The sequence below is a fragment of the Nycticebus coucang genome, chromosome 12 (assembly GCF_027406575.1).
Source record: "Nycticebus coucang isolate mNycCou1 chromosome 12, mNycCou1.pri, whole genome shotgun sequence".
Classification (NCBI taxonomy): Eukaryota; Metazoa; Chordata; class Mammalia; order Primates; family Lorisidae; genus Nycticebus; species Nycticebus coucang.
Genome location: NC_069791.1, coordinates 19,984,188 through 20,000,515, shown reverse-complemented (window position 1 = coordinate 20,000,515; position 16,328 = coordinate 19,984,188). Strand labels below are relative to the sequence as shown.

Here is a 16,328-nt window from a genome sequence, read left to right as displayed (position 1 = left end):
TGATGTTTCTTCTTGGTATTGATTGGGTACAGTTATTTCTGCAGAATTATTAGGTGGATTATTAAAGACTTTTCTGTTCATCTGTTTTTGCTTTTTTTAAAGAAAAAATGTATCTTTAGAAAAATTGTGAAAGGCAAAATTGACAAATGACAACTCATTGACATTAATAGAATTTTAGAGCTTGCCAGGATTTTAGTGACCATTTAATCAAATCAGGAATAATAAAATTAGGCCAGGTAGTCTGTCTATTTGAATTTTTATTTTATCTTAAATTTGGAAGAGTTTCATACAGGAAGATTTAAAAAAATATTAATTATATTTGATTAAAGATTTTTTAAATAAATGCACCGTATTCTAACAGACATTTGCACCATAGGACTCCTTCTTGCTTTCCTCTAAACTGAAAACAAAGAGAAGTGATTGCCTCAGATTAAGTTTGTTAGCAACAATCCACTTGTATATACATTGAATCAAGAATGTTGAAAATAAATTTCCAATCCCAGTCTGGTTATTAAAAGTATAGGTGTTTAATCATATCTCCTTTTGGAAGGGAATGGAGGATCTTAACATCTTAAAAGCATTTTCTCCTGCATTATCTTAGGATCTTTACCAAGCCTGATATAACTAAAGGATATTTCTTAATTATTGTTTTTTTAATTTATTTTACTATAGTTGAAAATGTCTTTGACAAAATTATTCAGATAAGGATGTAATGAATCGAGTATCTGTCATTGTTCCATAGGAAATACACCAATTCTAAAGTCATATTGAAAGTATATAAACTTCATGATTATGACTGACAAAGCATAAGGGTTTCTAATTTTTTCTACTCAAGAGAATAGTAAATAGAGGCTGGGTGCCTGTAGCTCAGTAGTTAGGGTACCGGCCATGTGCATCAGGGCTGGTGGGTTCAAACCTAGCCCAGGACTGCTAAACAAACAAACAAAAAAAGAAATAGCTGGGCATTGTGGCAGGCGCTTTTAGTCTCAGCTACTAGGGAGGCTGAGGCAAGAGAATTGCTTGAGCCCAAGAATTTGAGGTTGCTGTGAGCTATGACGTTATAGCACTTTACAGAAAGCAACAAAGTGACATTCTGTCTTAAAAAAGAGAGTGAGAAAATAGTAAATAGAACCAAAAAAATTTAAATTAAACTATTGCTGAGGTTAGGCTCATCATAAATTCTAATTTGTAGTATAGGAGTGTCAAAATTGGCCAGGCATGATGGCTCATTCCTGTAATCCCAGCACTTTAGTAGGCCAGGTGGAAGGATCACTTGAGATCTGAAGTTTGAAATCACCCTGGGCAACATAGCAAGACTCTATTGCTACAAAATATTGTTTAAAATTAGCTGGTATATTGTGACAGTAAATTTCCTTCCATTCTATTTAAAGGGGTGTTTTCTTAAACCTTTTTTAAAAATCCAGATATTTCTGACTACAGGCGCCTGCCACAAACGCCTGGCTATTTTGTTGTTGTTTAGCCCGCCCGGACCAGGTTTGAAAAATCCAGATATTCTGAAATGTTTCATCTAGAAGTTTTCTAACTCTAGGTTTTTTACCTTTTCCTTTTAAACTAGTTACAGCTTTATTTGAAAAACATACTTGAGATATTTGTCTTGGGATATTGCTGCCAAGTCCTAAACTGCCCCACTTAAAATTCAGTATCTCCAGAAACATAATTTTTTATATGTATCTTTTATGATTAGATGATAACTTCGTGTTTTGTAAGCCCATCTTCCTCGCCTTCCAAAATTTTATAATGTTTAAGTTAATTTGATACTTTGGTTTAATGAAAGATTTTTTTAGGACTCAGAATCATAAACCATAAAAGAAAATTTATAAATTCAACTTTATCAAAACAAAAATTTCTCTTACAAGATACTTAGGAGAATGAAAAACATTCAAAGCTGCTGACTGGGAGAAAATATTCTCAAAACAAATAATAGATAAAGGACCCATATTCAGAATATTCAGCATTTAATATTGTGTTGAAAACTTACACAAACACTTATAATTTTTCACTTAAAGCTGACAAGGATGGGGAGCAACAGGAACTCTCAGTAGGTACATTTCTAGTAGAAGTGAAAGATGTTACAGCCACTATGGAAAACAGTTTCACAGTTACTTACAAAGTTAACCATACATGTACGTATGACTCAGCAATCCTACTTCTAGGTGTTTAGCTAAGAGAAATGAAAAAATTTGACCTCACAAAATCCTGTATGTGAATATTTATAGCTGCTGTATTCATAAGCACCAAGAACTGGAAACAATCCTAATGTTCCTCAACTAGGGAATGGATAAACAAACTGTTTACAAAGGAATAGTCACCTGATACTTCACCATGGATATGAATCTCAAAAGCATCACAAATGGAAGAAACCAGACACTAAAGGCTAATACCGTATGACTTCATTTATTTGGCATTTTGAAATGAAACAAAGCTGTGGGAATAGATATAACAATGGTACCTAGTGGTAGGGGATGGGATTGACTACAAAGAAGCATAAGAAATGTTTTGAAATGGTGGAAATACTATATATTTTGACTGTGGTTGTGATTAAAACACTGTATGTTTGTTAAAATACATAGAATTATAATACTATAAAGCATGGCTATTGTTAATTACATTGCAGTAAATCAGAATAAATCCTTTGAAATACAATAGTAAAAAAGGTAGATTAGATGAATTAAAATAATGATGCAATAATATTTTGACAGTGATGTCCCAGTGGTTATGTATATTTTTGTATTTGAACTTTTTCATGAATGTAATTTTAATGATTAGTAAACCTAAGAAGTTTAGAAAGTTGAACTTTTTGAACTTCTGATCAGTTTATCTTTTATTCAAAAAAATAAATAGCTCTGTTCCACATTCAAAATATACTAACCATTAAGCGTATCCAATCCTTGATATACTTAAGGTATTTTTTTTTCCTTTGTTAGATTATCTGCGTCAAAGTTATGGGCTATCTATGGACTTTAATTCGCCAAATGATTACAATAAATTGGTGCTTTCACTATTATCTGGACTCCCAAATGAAGTGGACTTTGCTATTAATGTATGCACTCTCCTATCAAATGAAAGCAAGCACGTCATGCAACTTGAAAAAGACCCCAAAATCATCACTTTATTACTTGCTAATGCCGGGGTGTTTGACGACAGTAAGTTTTAAGCTGCACGTATTGTATAATTATTCTACAAAGATGTGAAAGTTTTTTTTTTTTTTTTAAAGGTTTTTAAGGACAGAAGTACTCTTTATTTGTAAACATGATAGCATTTTTTGTTTGCTTTTTTATTATATAAAATGCCTTATTTAAGATAATAAATGTTTGGGATATTTTAACCTTAAATATTTAAATAGTAATTTTATCCCAGAGCTTTTGAAGTAGAAATCCTTTTTTTTTTTTTTTTTTCCGTATAATATATAGGTTTTTTGAATTGAGAAGATTGCTTTATCATAGTCTGATAAAGAAAACTAGAATCTGGAACAAATTATTTCTGAAGTCTATTTCTAATAGCATGTGCCTATAAATTTTAGGTAATATAAACACTTTTTTGAAAATTTTCTTTCCTAAATGATCAAAACAAGGTTTATCAAATACTTCATATGATTTTTATTTATAGAGTTTGTTAGTTATCGGTTTTTATAATCAAATTTTTATTTTTTCTGAAATTATCTCCTAAGACTATGTTACTATTTGGACAAAATTATTCAGTTTTCTAAAGGTAGTTGAATAAAGATTAGAGAACATATTTTGTAATGTTTTCTTGCTTGTAGGTTTTCTTTTGTAAAATATCTATTAGGTGACTATTAATTTGATTCAAAATTGTTGCTTGCTTTTCAGCTCTCTCTATTGGTTTTACTTTTTTTTTTTTTTTTGCCAGAAGTATATCTTATTAAAGCATAAGGAATTGGAATTGAGATGCATTGAAATTATTTTATCTTATAGGAAATGATATTCAGCATGGTGGACTAGAGTCTGTGGGAGAATGTGATGTAACATTTTATAGATTAAGGACTTTTTGTTTTTATCTTTAAATAGATATTGCAAAAGAGTTCATTTTTCTGTAGTCTTTGAGTCAAGTAGTATACTTTACAGTTTTATTTGGGATTAACTAAGTAGGATTCCTTGAAATTTGACATGTGTTTGTTGTATATGAAAACAATTTTGAAATTAAACAAAAGTAAAAGTTTCTAAACCTTCCTCAAACTATTTCTGGTTACATTGGGGAAGAACAATGAAAGACCTTTACTTCTCAGTTTCTGTTCTAACTTTGAAGGTACAAATTTGTTGAATTTCTGTCCGACTCTCATGTTCTTTGATTCCTGATATTTTATTTTGACCTTTACAATACAACTTTCAGAATTTAGTGTAGACTGGAGTTAGAATTGTTTTACTTGTTTTAGAAATCTTAAAATGAATCTTTTGGAGAGACTACTGTATATATTCTCAAGTCAGAGTAATATTAGTGAAGTCTTAGTATTTAATTGTTAAATAGAATTACATGAATCAATGACTTAAAGATGTATATATGATAGAAGTAAGGTTAATCACTTTGGTGAACCAAGAAATGAACTTCTTTAGGAATTTTTATTTGTCTGACAGACTAAATTATTTAGTATAGCAATCTAAAAAACTCAATAACTTAGCAAATCCTATTTAAGGATTGTTTTTATTAATTGAACAGTCGGGAAGTTTGGTTCCAGGCTACTTAGAAACTTTATGAAGACTTTATAATTAAAATAATGGTTTTCACATGATAAAAATTACTCTTCTTGGAGTTTGTAGATTATAGATACATTTGATTTTCTTAGTCTTTCGAGAAATTTTTATTTGTCTTTTAAGAAATGGATTTTAGGGCGGCGCCTGTGGCTCAAGGAATAGGGCGTCGGTCCCACATGCCGGAGGTGGCAAGTTCAAACCTAGCCCCGGCCAAAAACCAAAAAAAAAAAAAAAAGAAAGAAATGGATTTTAATCGAAAGAAATATAGATGCCACTTCATTTAGAAAGTGTGGAATGTTTATACACTTTTTATGTTTGAAGAAGTATAATAAAAATTCTGTGTGACAAAAAATTGAATTTTTCCATCTTATATTTCTATCTAGTATTTTCCCAGTGAAGGTTTTTATAAGGCTTTTACAGGACAAACAAAACCTTGTATCTCTTTAGTGGTGTGTGGGCTTCATTTTTCTGATTAAGCTGCCACTTATATGTAAGTTTGATGTTGTATGAAATGTTTTTTTAGGCCACTATAGTTAACTGATTTATTATAAACATATCTGTTATCATTTTCTCATAACTGTACCATATTAAAATCATTAACAAATATAACCTATTTTTTAAATGTTTCTATTCCTTACCCTTTTATATACTTTTAAAAATGAAAATTCTCATTCTAACCTAAGTGCTTATGTCTTAGTAGTATCTAAATATTAGGTTTATACTTAAAGGCATAGTAAGACTATAAAGATTCAATAAATCTTTTACAATAGAAAACATGTTATGTTTTTGCTTGTCATGATTTAGCCAGTAAAGAGGCTTAATTTTGCTTTTTAAAAGATTAATATTCATTAACAACTAGTTTTTACTGTTTACAGTGTCACTGTATTTTCTTTCTGTTTTTTGAAAGCAGTAGCTTTTGTTACAGAATTAATCTGATAGTTTACAAAGGAGTTGCCTAAATTTTAAAGGGGAAAACATACTTTGTTACAGTTTAGACATTTATATCATACTGGTTGGTAGTCTGGTCCCATAACTGACAATGAGCTAACAACTGAAAGGAGGAACAAAAATATGTACCTATATGCCTTAACTTCTTTTGTGGTGAAATGAGGGCCACATGTGGGTGAGAGACCGTGTTGTTAAGAAGCAACTTTTGGGCAGCACCTGTGGCTCAAAAGAGTAGGGCTCTGGCCCCATACGCCAGAGGTGGCGGGTTCAAACCCAGCCCTGGCCAAAAACTGCAAAAAAAAAAAGAAGCAACTTTTGATAATGGATGGTTTGACTTTTCAGAGTTGTTGACAGAACACCTTTATCAAGAAACATAAACATGCTATAGGCCCAAGAAGGTTCCTTAAAGGAGGTTTTATTTGTGGGAATTATTTTCAAGGAATGCTCTGATTTATTTATTTTTTTTTAATATTTATTTATTATTTTTTTGAGACAGTGTCTTTCTTTGTTGCCCCAAGTAGACTGCTGTGGTATCATAGCTCACAGCAAGCTTACACTCTTGGGCTCAAGCGATCCTCTTGTCTCAGCCTTCCAAGTAGTTGGGACTAAAGGCACCTGCTATAATGCCTGGCTATTTTTTTAGAGATGAAGTCTTAACTCTTGCTCAGGCTGGTCTTGAACTCCTGAGTTCAGGCAGTCCAGCCGCCTTGGCTTCCCAGAGTGCTAGGATTACAGGTGTGAGCCACCATACCTGGCCTGCTTTATATTTTTTGAAGTATGAGTTACATAATTATTTCTGAATATAATATAAAGATATTTTTTTCTTTTTCTTTTTTTTTTTTTTTTGAGACAGTCTCATTATGTCACCCTCGGTGGAATGCTGTGGCATCATAGCTCACAGCAACCTCAAACTCCAGGGTTCAAGTGATTCTCTTGCCTCAGCCTCCCAAGTAGCTGGGACTACAGGCGCCCACCACAATGCCCAGCTATTTTTTGTTGCAGTTGTTGTTTTAGCTGGCCCAGGCCAGGTTGGAACCTGCCAGGTTGGTTGGTGTATGCGGCTAGTGCCATAACCACTATGCTACAGGCGCTGAGCCAATATGAAGATTTTTAATGATAACAATCTGAAAGCCTAATAGCAAAAACCTCAGTTTGACTTTTTAATATTTTCCTTCTCTAAAAATGAAAATTAATGCAGACTAATTATTATAGTACTCTTCATTTCTTTATTTTGTATGTATTTTTAATTTGTAGAAACATAGATCTTTAAATTCACTAACTAAAATGTGTTTCAAAAGAAATTATCATGACTTTCTAGCATATACTATAAGATAATTTCCAGTGAATAAGGTATATTAAAATGTAGTTACTGTTTCTCCAAGCCAACCTATTATTAAATAATTAACTGTAAGAATTAATTGCATTTTATTGAATGTACTACTTACTCTTTTAGCTTTAGGATCCTTTTCTACTGTATTTGGAGAAGAATGGAAAGAGAAGACTGATAGAGATTTTGTTAAGGTAATTCACATCAATTAAAATGTTGAACTATTGAGTTAAATGTACCAAGCCTATAGTGGATCAGTGATTGCTTATTTCCCATATGATACTACCCATAGTTTATCTTCACCTGATATATTACATGCCTATTTAGAAGTTGTAATTGAGTAAAAATCATTTGTCTTATATCTAACAAATACAGATGAAATTTCACTTTATTAAATTTTGATTTCTGAGAATAATAATCTATAATAGCAATTAACAGTTGAATGATCCTCTGTTCAACTGGAACTCTGAGAATGGATTTCAGGAAGTCTTTTTTTTTTCTTTGTTGTCAGGAAGTCTTATTTTTATGTGTGTTCTGAAATTCTGCATTTCAGGATGTACTGAAAGTTCAGTACTATCATCAAATCCTCAATCTAGGATGTTAATCTAGGGGAAAATATCTGGGAATATATTTTTGGAAAAAAAATTCTAGTTGTGAATTTCAAGTAATAAGGTATAAAAATGCTTGAACACATGGGTTTTGTACTTATACTCACTTAACTTTGGTTGCTTTCAAAGTTTGGTTGCTTCCAAAGCTCTCATTTATCATGTGGACTGTAGGCTGTCATGTCTTTAGTAATAGAACATGCACATTAAGCATTGTTTCAACATACTTTCTGTTCTTTAAAACTGATAACTTTTAAGTTTGATTACTTACTCATTTTTGTTATTTCTTCAGCTAAAATTTCCAAGCCTATCACTTTGATTCTTAAAATTAGTCTGTGATCTATAACATATGTATTATTTGACTAATTAGAAATTATAGTAAAAATTTTAGTATTTATCAGACAAAATAAACTTTAATTCAAAAAGCATAGAAATAGACATAAACGGTTATTATACAACTACAAAGAGACCAAATAAGCAAGACAGTATATGTATAACAATTATAAATATTTATGTACCCATACATATGTGCATATATAAATATATATGCACCCAGATTCATCAAGTAAAGGTAATTAGAGCTACAAAGATAAATCCCTGTATAGTAATCATTGGGGACTTCAACACCCCACTTTCAGCATTGGACAGATCATCTAGACAGAAAATCAACAGAGAAGATAACATGACAATCTGACTTAATCTGCACTATAGACAAAATGGTCCTATCAGGCATTTAGAGAACATTTTATTGAACAGGTGCAGAATATACATTCTTCTCATCAGCACATGGAATGTTCTCCAGCTAATACCATACAGTAGGCCACAAAATAAATCTCAACAAGTTAAATAAAATCAGAATTTCTTCAAGCACCTTCAGAATTTCTTCAAGCACCTTCAGGCCACAATGGAATGAAACTAAAAATCAGTAACAAGAAATTTTAGAAATGGTACAAATAGAAAAAAATTAAACATTACGCTCCTTAATGACCATTGATGAATGAGGAAATAAAGAAGGAAATGAAAAAATTTCTTGAAATGAAGGAAAATGGAAACACAACAAGCCAAAATATATGAGATACAACAGAAGCAATTATAAGGGAATTTCATAGCAATAATGCCTACATCAAAAAAGCAGGAAGTTTTCTATAAATAACCTAATGATGAACCCCAAGAAACTAGAAAAACAAAGCAAGCCCAATATTAGGTAGAAGAAAAGAATAATAAAGATCAGAGCAGAACTAAATGAAATAGAGACTAAAAAGACAAACTATCAAAAAAACATGAAGTGCCTCTTTTGAAAAATGATTAGCAAAACTGATCAACCACCAGCTAGATTAACTGGGGGTGGGAGGGAGAGAGAAGTTCCAAATAAATAAAATCAGAAGCTGAAAAGGAGTTATTACAGCTGACACCATAAAAATATAGTAGATTGTTAGTGACTTATGAAAAACTGTATGCTAACAAATTGTAAAAAAGACTGAGGCAGACAAATGCAGGGTGATTTATTAGGGGAATTTACAGAGGTGTGGTCTTGAGTAGCTGCAAGACAGGTAGATCCCTGCACCTCAGTCCCCAAACCCATGGCATGGCTTTTATCTTAAGGAAAAAGTATATGTACTCTTTAGGGAAATGTAGGTTCCCATGTGACAGCCTTAACAGTTACTGTATCACAGCCTATGATGTATGCAGCAACATCAGACATTGTTTTGGAAGAACAAACATTTGTTTATTGTCCTTGATTCTACTGAAATGATGTAGCATAATAATTGACTTGCATATGTTGAACCATCCTTGTATCCCTGGAATAAATCTGGCTTAAATATGGTATATTATCTTTTTGTTGTGGTATTGGATACAGTTTGCTAGTACTGTGTTTAAGATTTTAGTATTTATGTTCATCAGGGATCCTGGCCTATAGTTTTCTTTCTTGGGGTGCATCCTTGCCTGATTTTGGTATTGGAATAATGGTGGCCTCAAAGAATGACTTAGGAAGGATTGTCTCCTCTTCAATTTTTTTTGCAGTAGTTTGAGAAGAATTGGTGTTTTTTATAAGTTTGGTAGAATTCCACAATAAAGCCATCTGCATGGCTTTTCTTTTTGGGGGGAGACTTTGTTTTTATTGATTCGATCTCATTATTAGTCTGTCAGGTTTTTTATTTCTTCCTGGTTCAATTTTTGTAGGTAGACAAGAATGACTTATTTTAACAGCTAGTCACTTGAATAATCCCAAGTCTGGGAATGTCTCCAAAATGTCTAGTTAACATATTACTCTTTATGGACAAAAAACAAATGATTATCTCAATAGACACAAGAAAAGCATTTGACAGAATTTAACTTTCATTCATGATAAACTCTCTCAAGAAAGTAAGCATAGAACGAACTAAACCTCAAAAGAATAAAGGCCACATATGGTAAATCCATAGTTAACATCATCCTAAAAGCAGCAAAGTTGAAAGCCTTTCCTCTTAAGAACTAGAACAAGTCAAGGATGTCCACTTTCACCACTCCTACTCAACATAGTACTGGAAGTTTTAGTTTTTCAGAGCGATTTGGCAAGAGGAAGAAAGAAAGCCAATCTATGTTGGGAAAGAAGTCACTGTCCCACTTTGCAGATAATATGATCCTATATAGAGAGAAGCTAAAAACTCCATCAAAAACTCTTAGAACTGATAAACAAATTCAATAATGTTATAGATTACTAATCAACATACAAAAATCAGTAGTGTTTCCGTACACCAATAATTAACTAACTGAAATAGAAATCTAGAAAACAATCCCATTTAGAAATTCCTACAGCCACTCTCCCTGCCCTGGAATAATTTTGACAGAGGATATGAAGGAACTCTACAAGGAAAACTATGAAACTCATGAAAGACATTGAAAAAGATACAAACAAATGGAAACATTTTGCCCTCATAGATCAAAAGAATTAGTACCATGAAAATGATGGAATACCCAGAACAATCTATGGATCCAGTGGAATTCCTATCAAAATATCAATATCATTCTTCATGGAGTTAGAAAAGACAGTTCTAAACTTTGTATGGAACCACATAAGACTCAGAATAGCCAAAACAGTACCATGCTGACATCACACTACCTGAATTCAGAATACACTATGAAGTTTAGTAATCAAAACATCTTGGTATTGGCTCAGTGTCTGTAGCTCAGCGGCTAGAGCGCCAGCCACATACACTGGGGCTGGTGGGTTTGAACCTGGGGCAGCCTGGGTGTGCCAAACAACAATGACAACTACAACAACAACAACAAAATAGCCAGGCATTGGGGCGGGTGCCTGTAGTCTCAGCTTCTTGGGATCAAATTAAGAGTATTTAGGATATCACCACAAACATTTTACATTTCTTCTTTTCTACCTATTTTGAAATATATGGCAAATTATTAACTATAGTAAGCCTACTGTACTATAGAACACTAGAACTTAATCCTTCTATTGACCTGTATGTTAGTACCCGTCAACCACCCTTTCTTCCTCCCCTAACCCTCACCTTACCCAGAGTCTGGTAATCACCATTCTACTATTTCCACAATACGACATCATCTTGTTTAGCTTGCACATGAAGGAGAGTCATGCTGTGCCTGCTTATTTCACTAAACATAATGACCTACAGTTCCATCCATGTTGTTGCAAACAGCAGGATTTCATTCTGTTTTTTAATAGCTGAATAGTATTCCATTGTGGATATAGACCACGTTTTCTTTATCAATTCATCTATTAATGGACACTTAGTTTGCTTCTGTTATTTTGGCTATTGTGAACAGTGCTGCAATAAACATGGGAGTAAACATGCCCTTTGATATACTGATTTCCTTTCCTACTGATAAAGCTGGATTATATGGTAGTTCTGTTTTTAGTTTTTTGAGAAAATTTCATACTGTTTTTCATAATGGCTATACTAATTTACATTCCCAACAGCATATAAGAGTTCTTCTCCAACATTTTTAATCCTTTTTGTCTTTTTGATAATAGCCATTCTAACTGTTTGATTTGTATTTCCCTGATCATTAGTAATGCTAAGCAATTTTTCATATTTCTTGGCCATTTGTAGGTCTTTGAGAGATGTCTGATCAGATCTTTTGCCCAGTTTGATAGGATTATCATTGAGGTTTTTGCTGTTGAGTTGGTTGAGTTTCTTATATTCTGGTTATAAGCCCCCTTCCAGTGAATAGTTTGCAAATATTTTCAGCCCATCCTGCAGGGTATCTCTTCGTCCTGTTATTTCCTTTGCTATGCAGAAGCTTTTTAATTTGATACAGTCCCACTTTTTTTAGTAGCTGGGATGGACATACTTAAATCCAGGCTCACAGAAGAAAATAATTTTTTCTTTGGGATATTCCCAAGAAAAATTTTTGAGTTAAAGAATGTATTAAATCCTTTAAGAAAAGTATACCACCTTAATTGAATTTTATGGTAAAGTTATCATTTTCATATTGTTATGCTAAATGAAATCTGCAGCTCAAAATAACTTGGCTTAGGGATACCTAAAGTACTGTATGATCCTGTGGTTCCCACCCCTGGCTATGGTTCCCTGGCTATGGACAGGCAGTGGTCCATGTTCTATTAGGAACAGTACAGTGCAGCATCACCACCTGAGCTCTGCCTCCTGGACCCTCCCTCCACCACCCACCCTGCTCTCAGACTGTGGAAAAGTTGTCTTCCATGAAACTGGTCCCCAGTGCCAAAATGGTTTCAGTTCATGGCCTGTTAGGAATGAGGCTACACAGCAGGATGTTAACAGTGGGTGAACCAGCAAAGTTTCATCTGTATCTACAAAGGCTCCCCATTGTTGGCATCACCACCTGAGCTCCACTAACTGTCCTAACACCACCTCCCACCAAAATCAGTGGAAAAATTATCTTGTATTAAACTGGTCCCTGGTGCCAGAAAGGTGGGGGGGTCTCTGGCATAATCAATTGAAAATTTAAGATAACGTATCAGATAATATCTGGTAAAAAATAATCTGATAACTAAACCACTTTATTTCTGAGAAAAAAATGGTTTGAACTATTTTGCTTGGTTCTGTCCGTTTTTGATATTTTACACATGAATTAATTTATTTAACAAATTCATTCCTGATCGTTATCTTTGTGCCAACGGTTTTCCAGACACTGGAAGAACAAGGTCTCCATTCTCACCAAATTTCTGTTCTATTGCAAAAAGACAGTAAAAGTAAACAGTATAATTTGAGGCTTTGGCAAGTATTGTGAAAGAAATAACACAGGAAAATATGATAGAGTTATAAGACAGACACATGCGAATTTGTGGGAACATTAGGTAGTGTGCCCAACAAAGCCTTCTCTCAGGAGGTTATATGTGATAGTTTTTGATAGATATGAATGATAATAGGGAACCAACATTCCAGAGGAAGAGATTTTCAGATAGAGGGAATAGCAAATGAAAATGTTTTGAGGTAAAAACAAAATTACTTTCAAGTATAGAAAGTTTACTTGTGTGACAAGATCTTGATAAACATAAGAGAAAGTAGTAGCAGACAATGTGCCTGCCTTAGATAAGAATATGCACTTAACAGAAAATTCTGATTAATGTGAAAAGATATATTGTTATGTTTATTAAAACTAAGCTTTAGGATACATTGAAACTTTATTTTATACATTTTCCTAAATCCCTTAAGTAATTTTTTCTTTTTTTGAGACTAAGTTTCACTTTGTCACCCTTGGTAGAGTGCTGTGGCGTCACAGCTTACAGCAACCTCAAATTCTTGGGCTTAAGTGACTCTTGCCTCAGCCTCCCAAGTAGCTAGGAATACAGGCGCCCGCCAACAACGCCCAGCTACCTTAAGTAAATTTTCAATAAATTATATAATACATACTTAGAAAAGCTTGCATAGCTATGTAACTCAAGAAATGTTTACAACTATTACATATTCGTAAAAATTAAGGAAAAATGTTTATGAACGGAATACACCAATGTAACCCTTATACAAAGAAACAGAACATAATCAGCACCTCTGAAGTGCCGTACTCATGTCCTCTTGCAATCCCTTCTCCCCATGCTACCTCTTTTTTTCTGTTGCTCAACATTATGTTTGTAAAAGTTTCACTTATATCTTTAAAATACTTTTTTGTACTTCATTTCTATCATTATATATAATTACATTGCCTGAATATAATTACATTACAGCAGTCTGTTCATTCTACTTTAAATACAGAAAGTAATAAGAATTGAGTTGTTGCCAGTTTAGAAACAAATAATTCTCGTAATGAAGGGTTTTATACATGTGTTTGGTAATGTATGCATGCATTTTGGTTGGGTAATAGTAGGAGTCAAATTGCTAGGTTATAGGCTGTGCATATATTCAGTGTATTCTGTGTGACATATTTTCAGAATGGTTGTACAGTTTATTCTTTCCATAGCAGTATTTCAGTTGCTCCTTGTTGCCAGCGTTTGGTATTGTCAGTCTCTTTCATTTTAACCAGTTCAGTTTTAATTTTCCATTTTTTCTTAATGTGTGAAAAGAAATAGAATACCTTTGGCTATTTTTGACAGCTCTTTGTGTGCAGTGCTTATATTTTGCCAATTTTTTTCTTTGAGATTACTTGTCTTAACTGCCTTATAGGATCTCTATAAATATTTGGATAAAAATTCTTTTTAAGGGCGGCGCCTGTGGCTCAAGGAGTAGGGCTCCGGTCCCATATGCCGGAGGTGGCAGGTTCAAACCCAGCCCCGGCCAAAAACCACAAAAAAAGAAATTCTTTTTAAGATATATTGGCTTATCTTTTCATTCTTTAATGGTGTCTTTTGGTGAACCTAAGTTCTTAATTTTATTGTACTTCAGCTTAACAATTTTTTTCCTTAAAGTTAGCCATTTTTCAGCTCTTTTGGCAAAATTTTCCTTTCCATGAAATAAAACGTATATTCCTTTTTTCTTCTGTTTTACCTTTTACATTTAGATCTACATATGGAGCGTTTGTGTGTGTGGTATATGTTAGGACTTAAGATTTGTTTTTTTGTTTTCTCATATGGCTACTCAGTTGAACCTGTATCACTTGTTTAAAAAAATATATTTTTCCCCACTGTGTTTCAATATTATCTTTGTCATAAATCAAATCCACCAATCATACATATATGTATGTATCTATTTCTAGGCTCCATTTTTTCCACTTTTATTTTTCCTGTGGTTAGGGCTTTAAATTACCAGATTTTTAGTCTAAAATAAGAATTCTTTTCATTGTAATTTTAGAAAATCTTCTGTTTTTTAACTGGAAAAAATATTAATTTGTTCATAGCACCTTTCTAAAAATAGTTTCTTTATTTTTGTACCTTCATGGAATTTAAAACCCAAGAAGTCAGGTTTAATCTAATTATTTGCCCTCATTCTTTTCTTGCATACCCCATTTCCCTTCTGAATATGTGTTCTTTCCACAGTATAACACAGTATAAGTAAGGACATCTTACTGGTAAAATTCTGAGTTTTGTGATTATATTTTTGCCTGTATTCTATTACAGATTGTTAACTTACATTTTCCTTATCTTAATATCCTGTTGATTTGTGCCTTCCTTTGAGGTAATCTTTCTTTTTTGTTAATTTCAGATCTTCTATTTTTCCTTGGTATCTTGCAACAGTGTGACAAGTTGTAAATTTTCTTTATTTCTGGAATTCCAGAGTTGAACGTTTCTTAATTCTAGCTTCATGTCTCTTAATTTTTCTTCTGTATGTTCTGTATCTTTGATTCTGGGTTGTTTACTTAGGCTTGTTTTTCAGTTCCCTTAGTCATTTTTAAGCTATATTTAACATGTTGCTTGACCAATTTGTTTAGTTTTTAATTTTAATGACCATGTCCTAATTTCTAGAAATTCTGTCTTCTTTCGAATTTGCCCTTTTTGGCCTTCTTTTTAATTTTTAAAATAATTTTTAATATGATATGTATATTTTTAAATATTTTTAAGAATTAATTTAAATTGATAAATTAAATATTTATGTAATACATAAACAAAATATGTAAATACCATATATAATTTAAATTTAAATGCATACACCTGATAATTCAAATATTTGAGGCTTTTTTGCTACTAATTTTCCTAACATATGGTAAATTTAGTCCCTTTTGTTTTATAATGTTGGTTACAAATGTCAACAGACTTGTTCTTATGGGATTTTTTTTTTTTTTTTTTTTTTTTGAGACAGAGTCTCACATTGTCATCCTTGGTACAGTGTCATGGCATCTTAGCTCACGGGAACCTCAAACTCTCCGGCTCAAGCAATTCTCTTGCCTCAGCCTCCCGAGTAGCTGGGACTACAGGCGCCTGCCACAATGCTTGGCTATTTTGAGAGACAAGGTCTTGATCTGGCTCAGGCTGGTCTTGAACCTGTGAGCTCAGGCAGTCCGCCAGCCTCGACCTCCCAAAGTGCTAGATGTCAGGGGTGAGCCACCACGCTTTTGTACAGGTTAGACCGAGAGTTTATTCTTCCATCGCTGTGTTGCATTTGCAACACAGAAAATGTGATCTAGAATGACTATATTAACTTCTTCATTGATTTTTCTAGTTTAGGTAGTAAACCTAAACCCATGGAGATTGAGGAATACGTCAGTGGTGAAAATTTAGGGCATTGTTCTTAACCCAAAACTCACGTACAGATAGACAAACCCTCTTGTCTCCCTTACTTTTTTTTTTTTTTTTTTTGTAGAGACAGAGTCTCACTTTATGGCCCTCGGTAGAGGGCCATGGCATCACACAGCTCA

The 16,328-nt window shown here is 33.0% G+C and overlaps 1 protein-coding gene across 2 annotated transcripts in view; it reads left to right on the top strand.

The window, feature by feature from the left end:
* The window catches only part of ARID2 (AT-rich interaction domain 2), a 194,575-nt gene that overhangs the window by 93,461 nt on the left and 84,786 nt on the right, over positions 1-16,328 (top strand). The window contains exons 1-3 of one of the 2 annotated variants that reach the window (XM_053555636.1): positions 2,117-2,403; positions 2,946-3,164; positions 7,129-7,196. In XM_053555636.1, the coding sequence (XP_053411611.1) occupies positions 2,975-3,164; positions 7,129-7,196 (258 nt within the window). In that variant the 5' untranslated portion in view covers positions 2,117-2,403; positions 2,946-2,974. Of the gene's footprint in view, positions 1-2,116; positions 2,404-2,945; positions 3,165-7,128; positions 7,197-16,328 lie in introns of those variants that run through there. The other variant, XM_053555635.1, reaches the window with a different exon arrangement.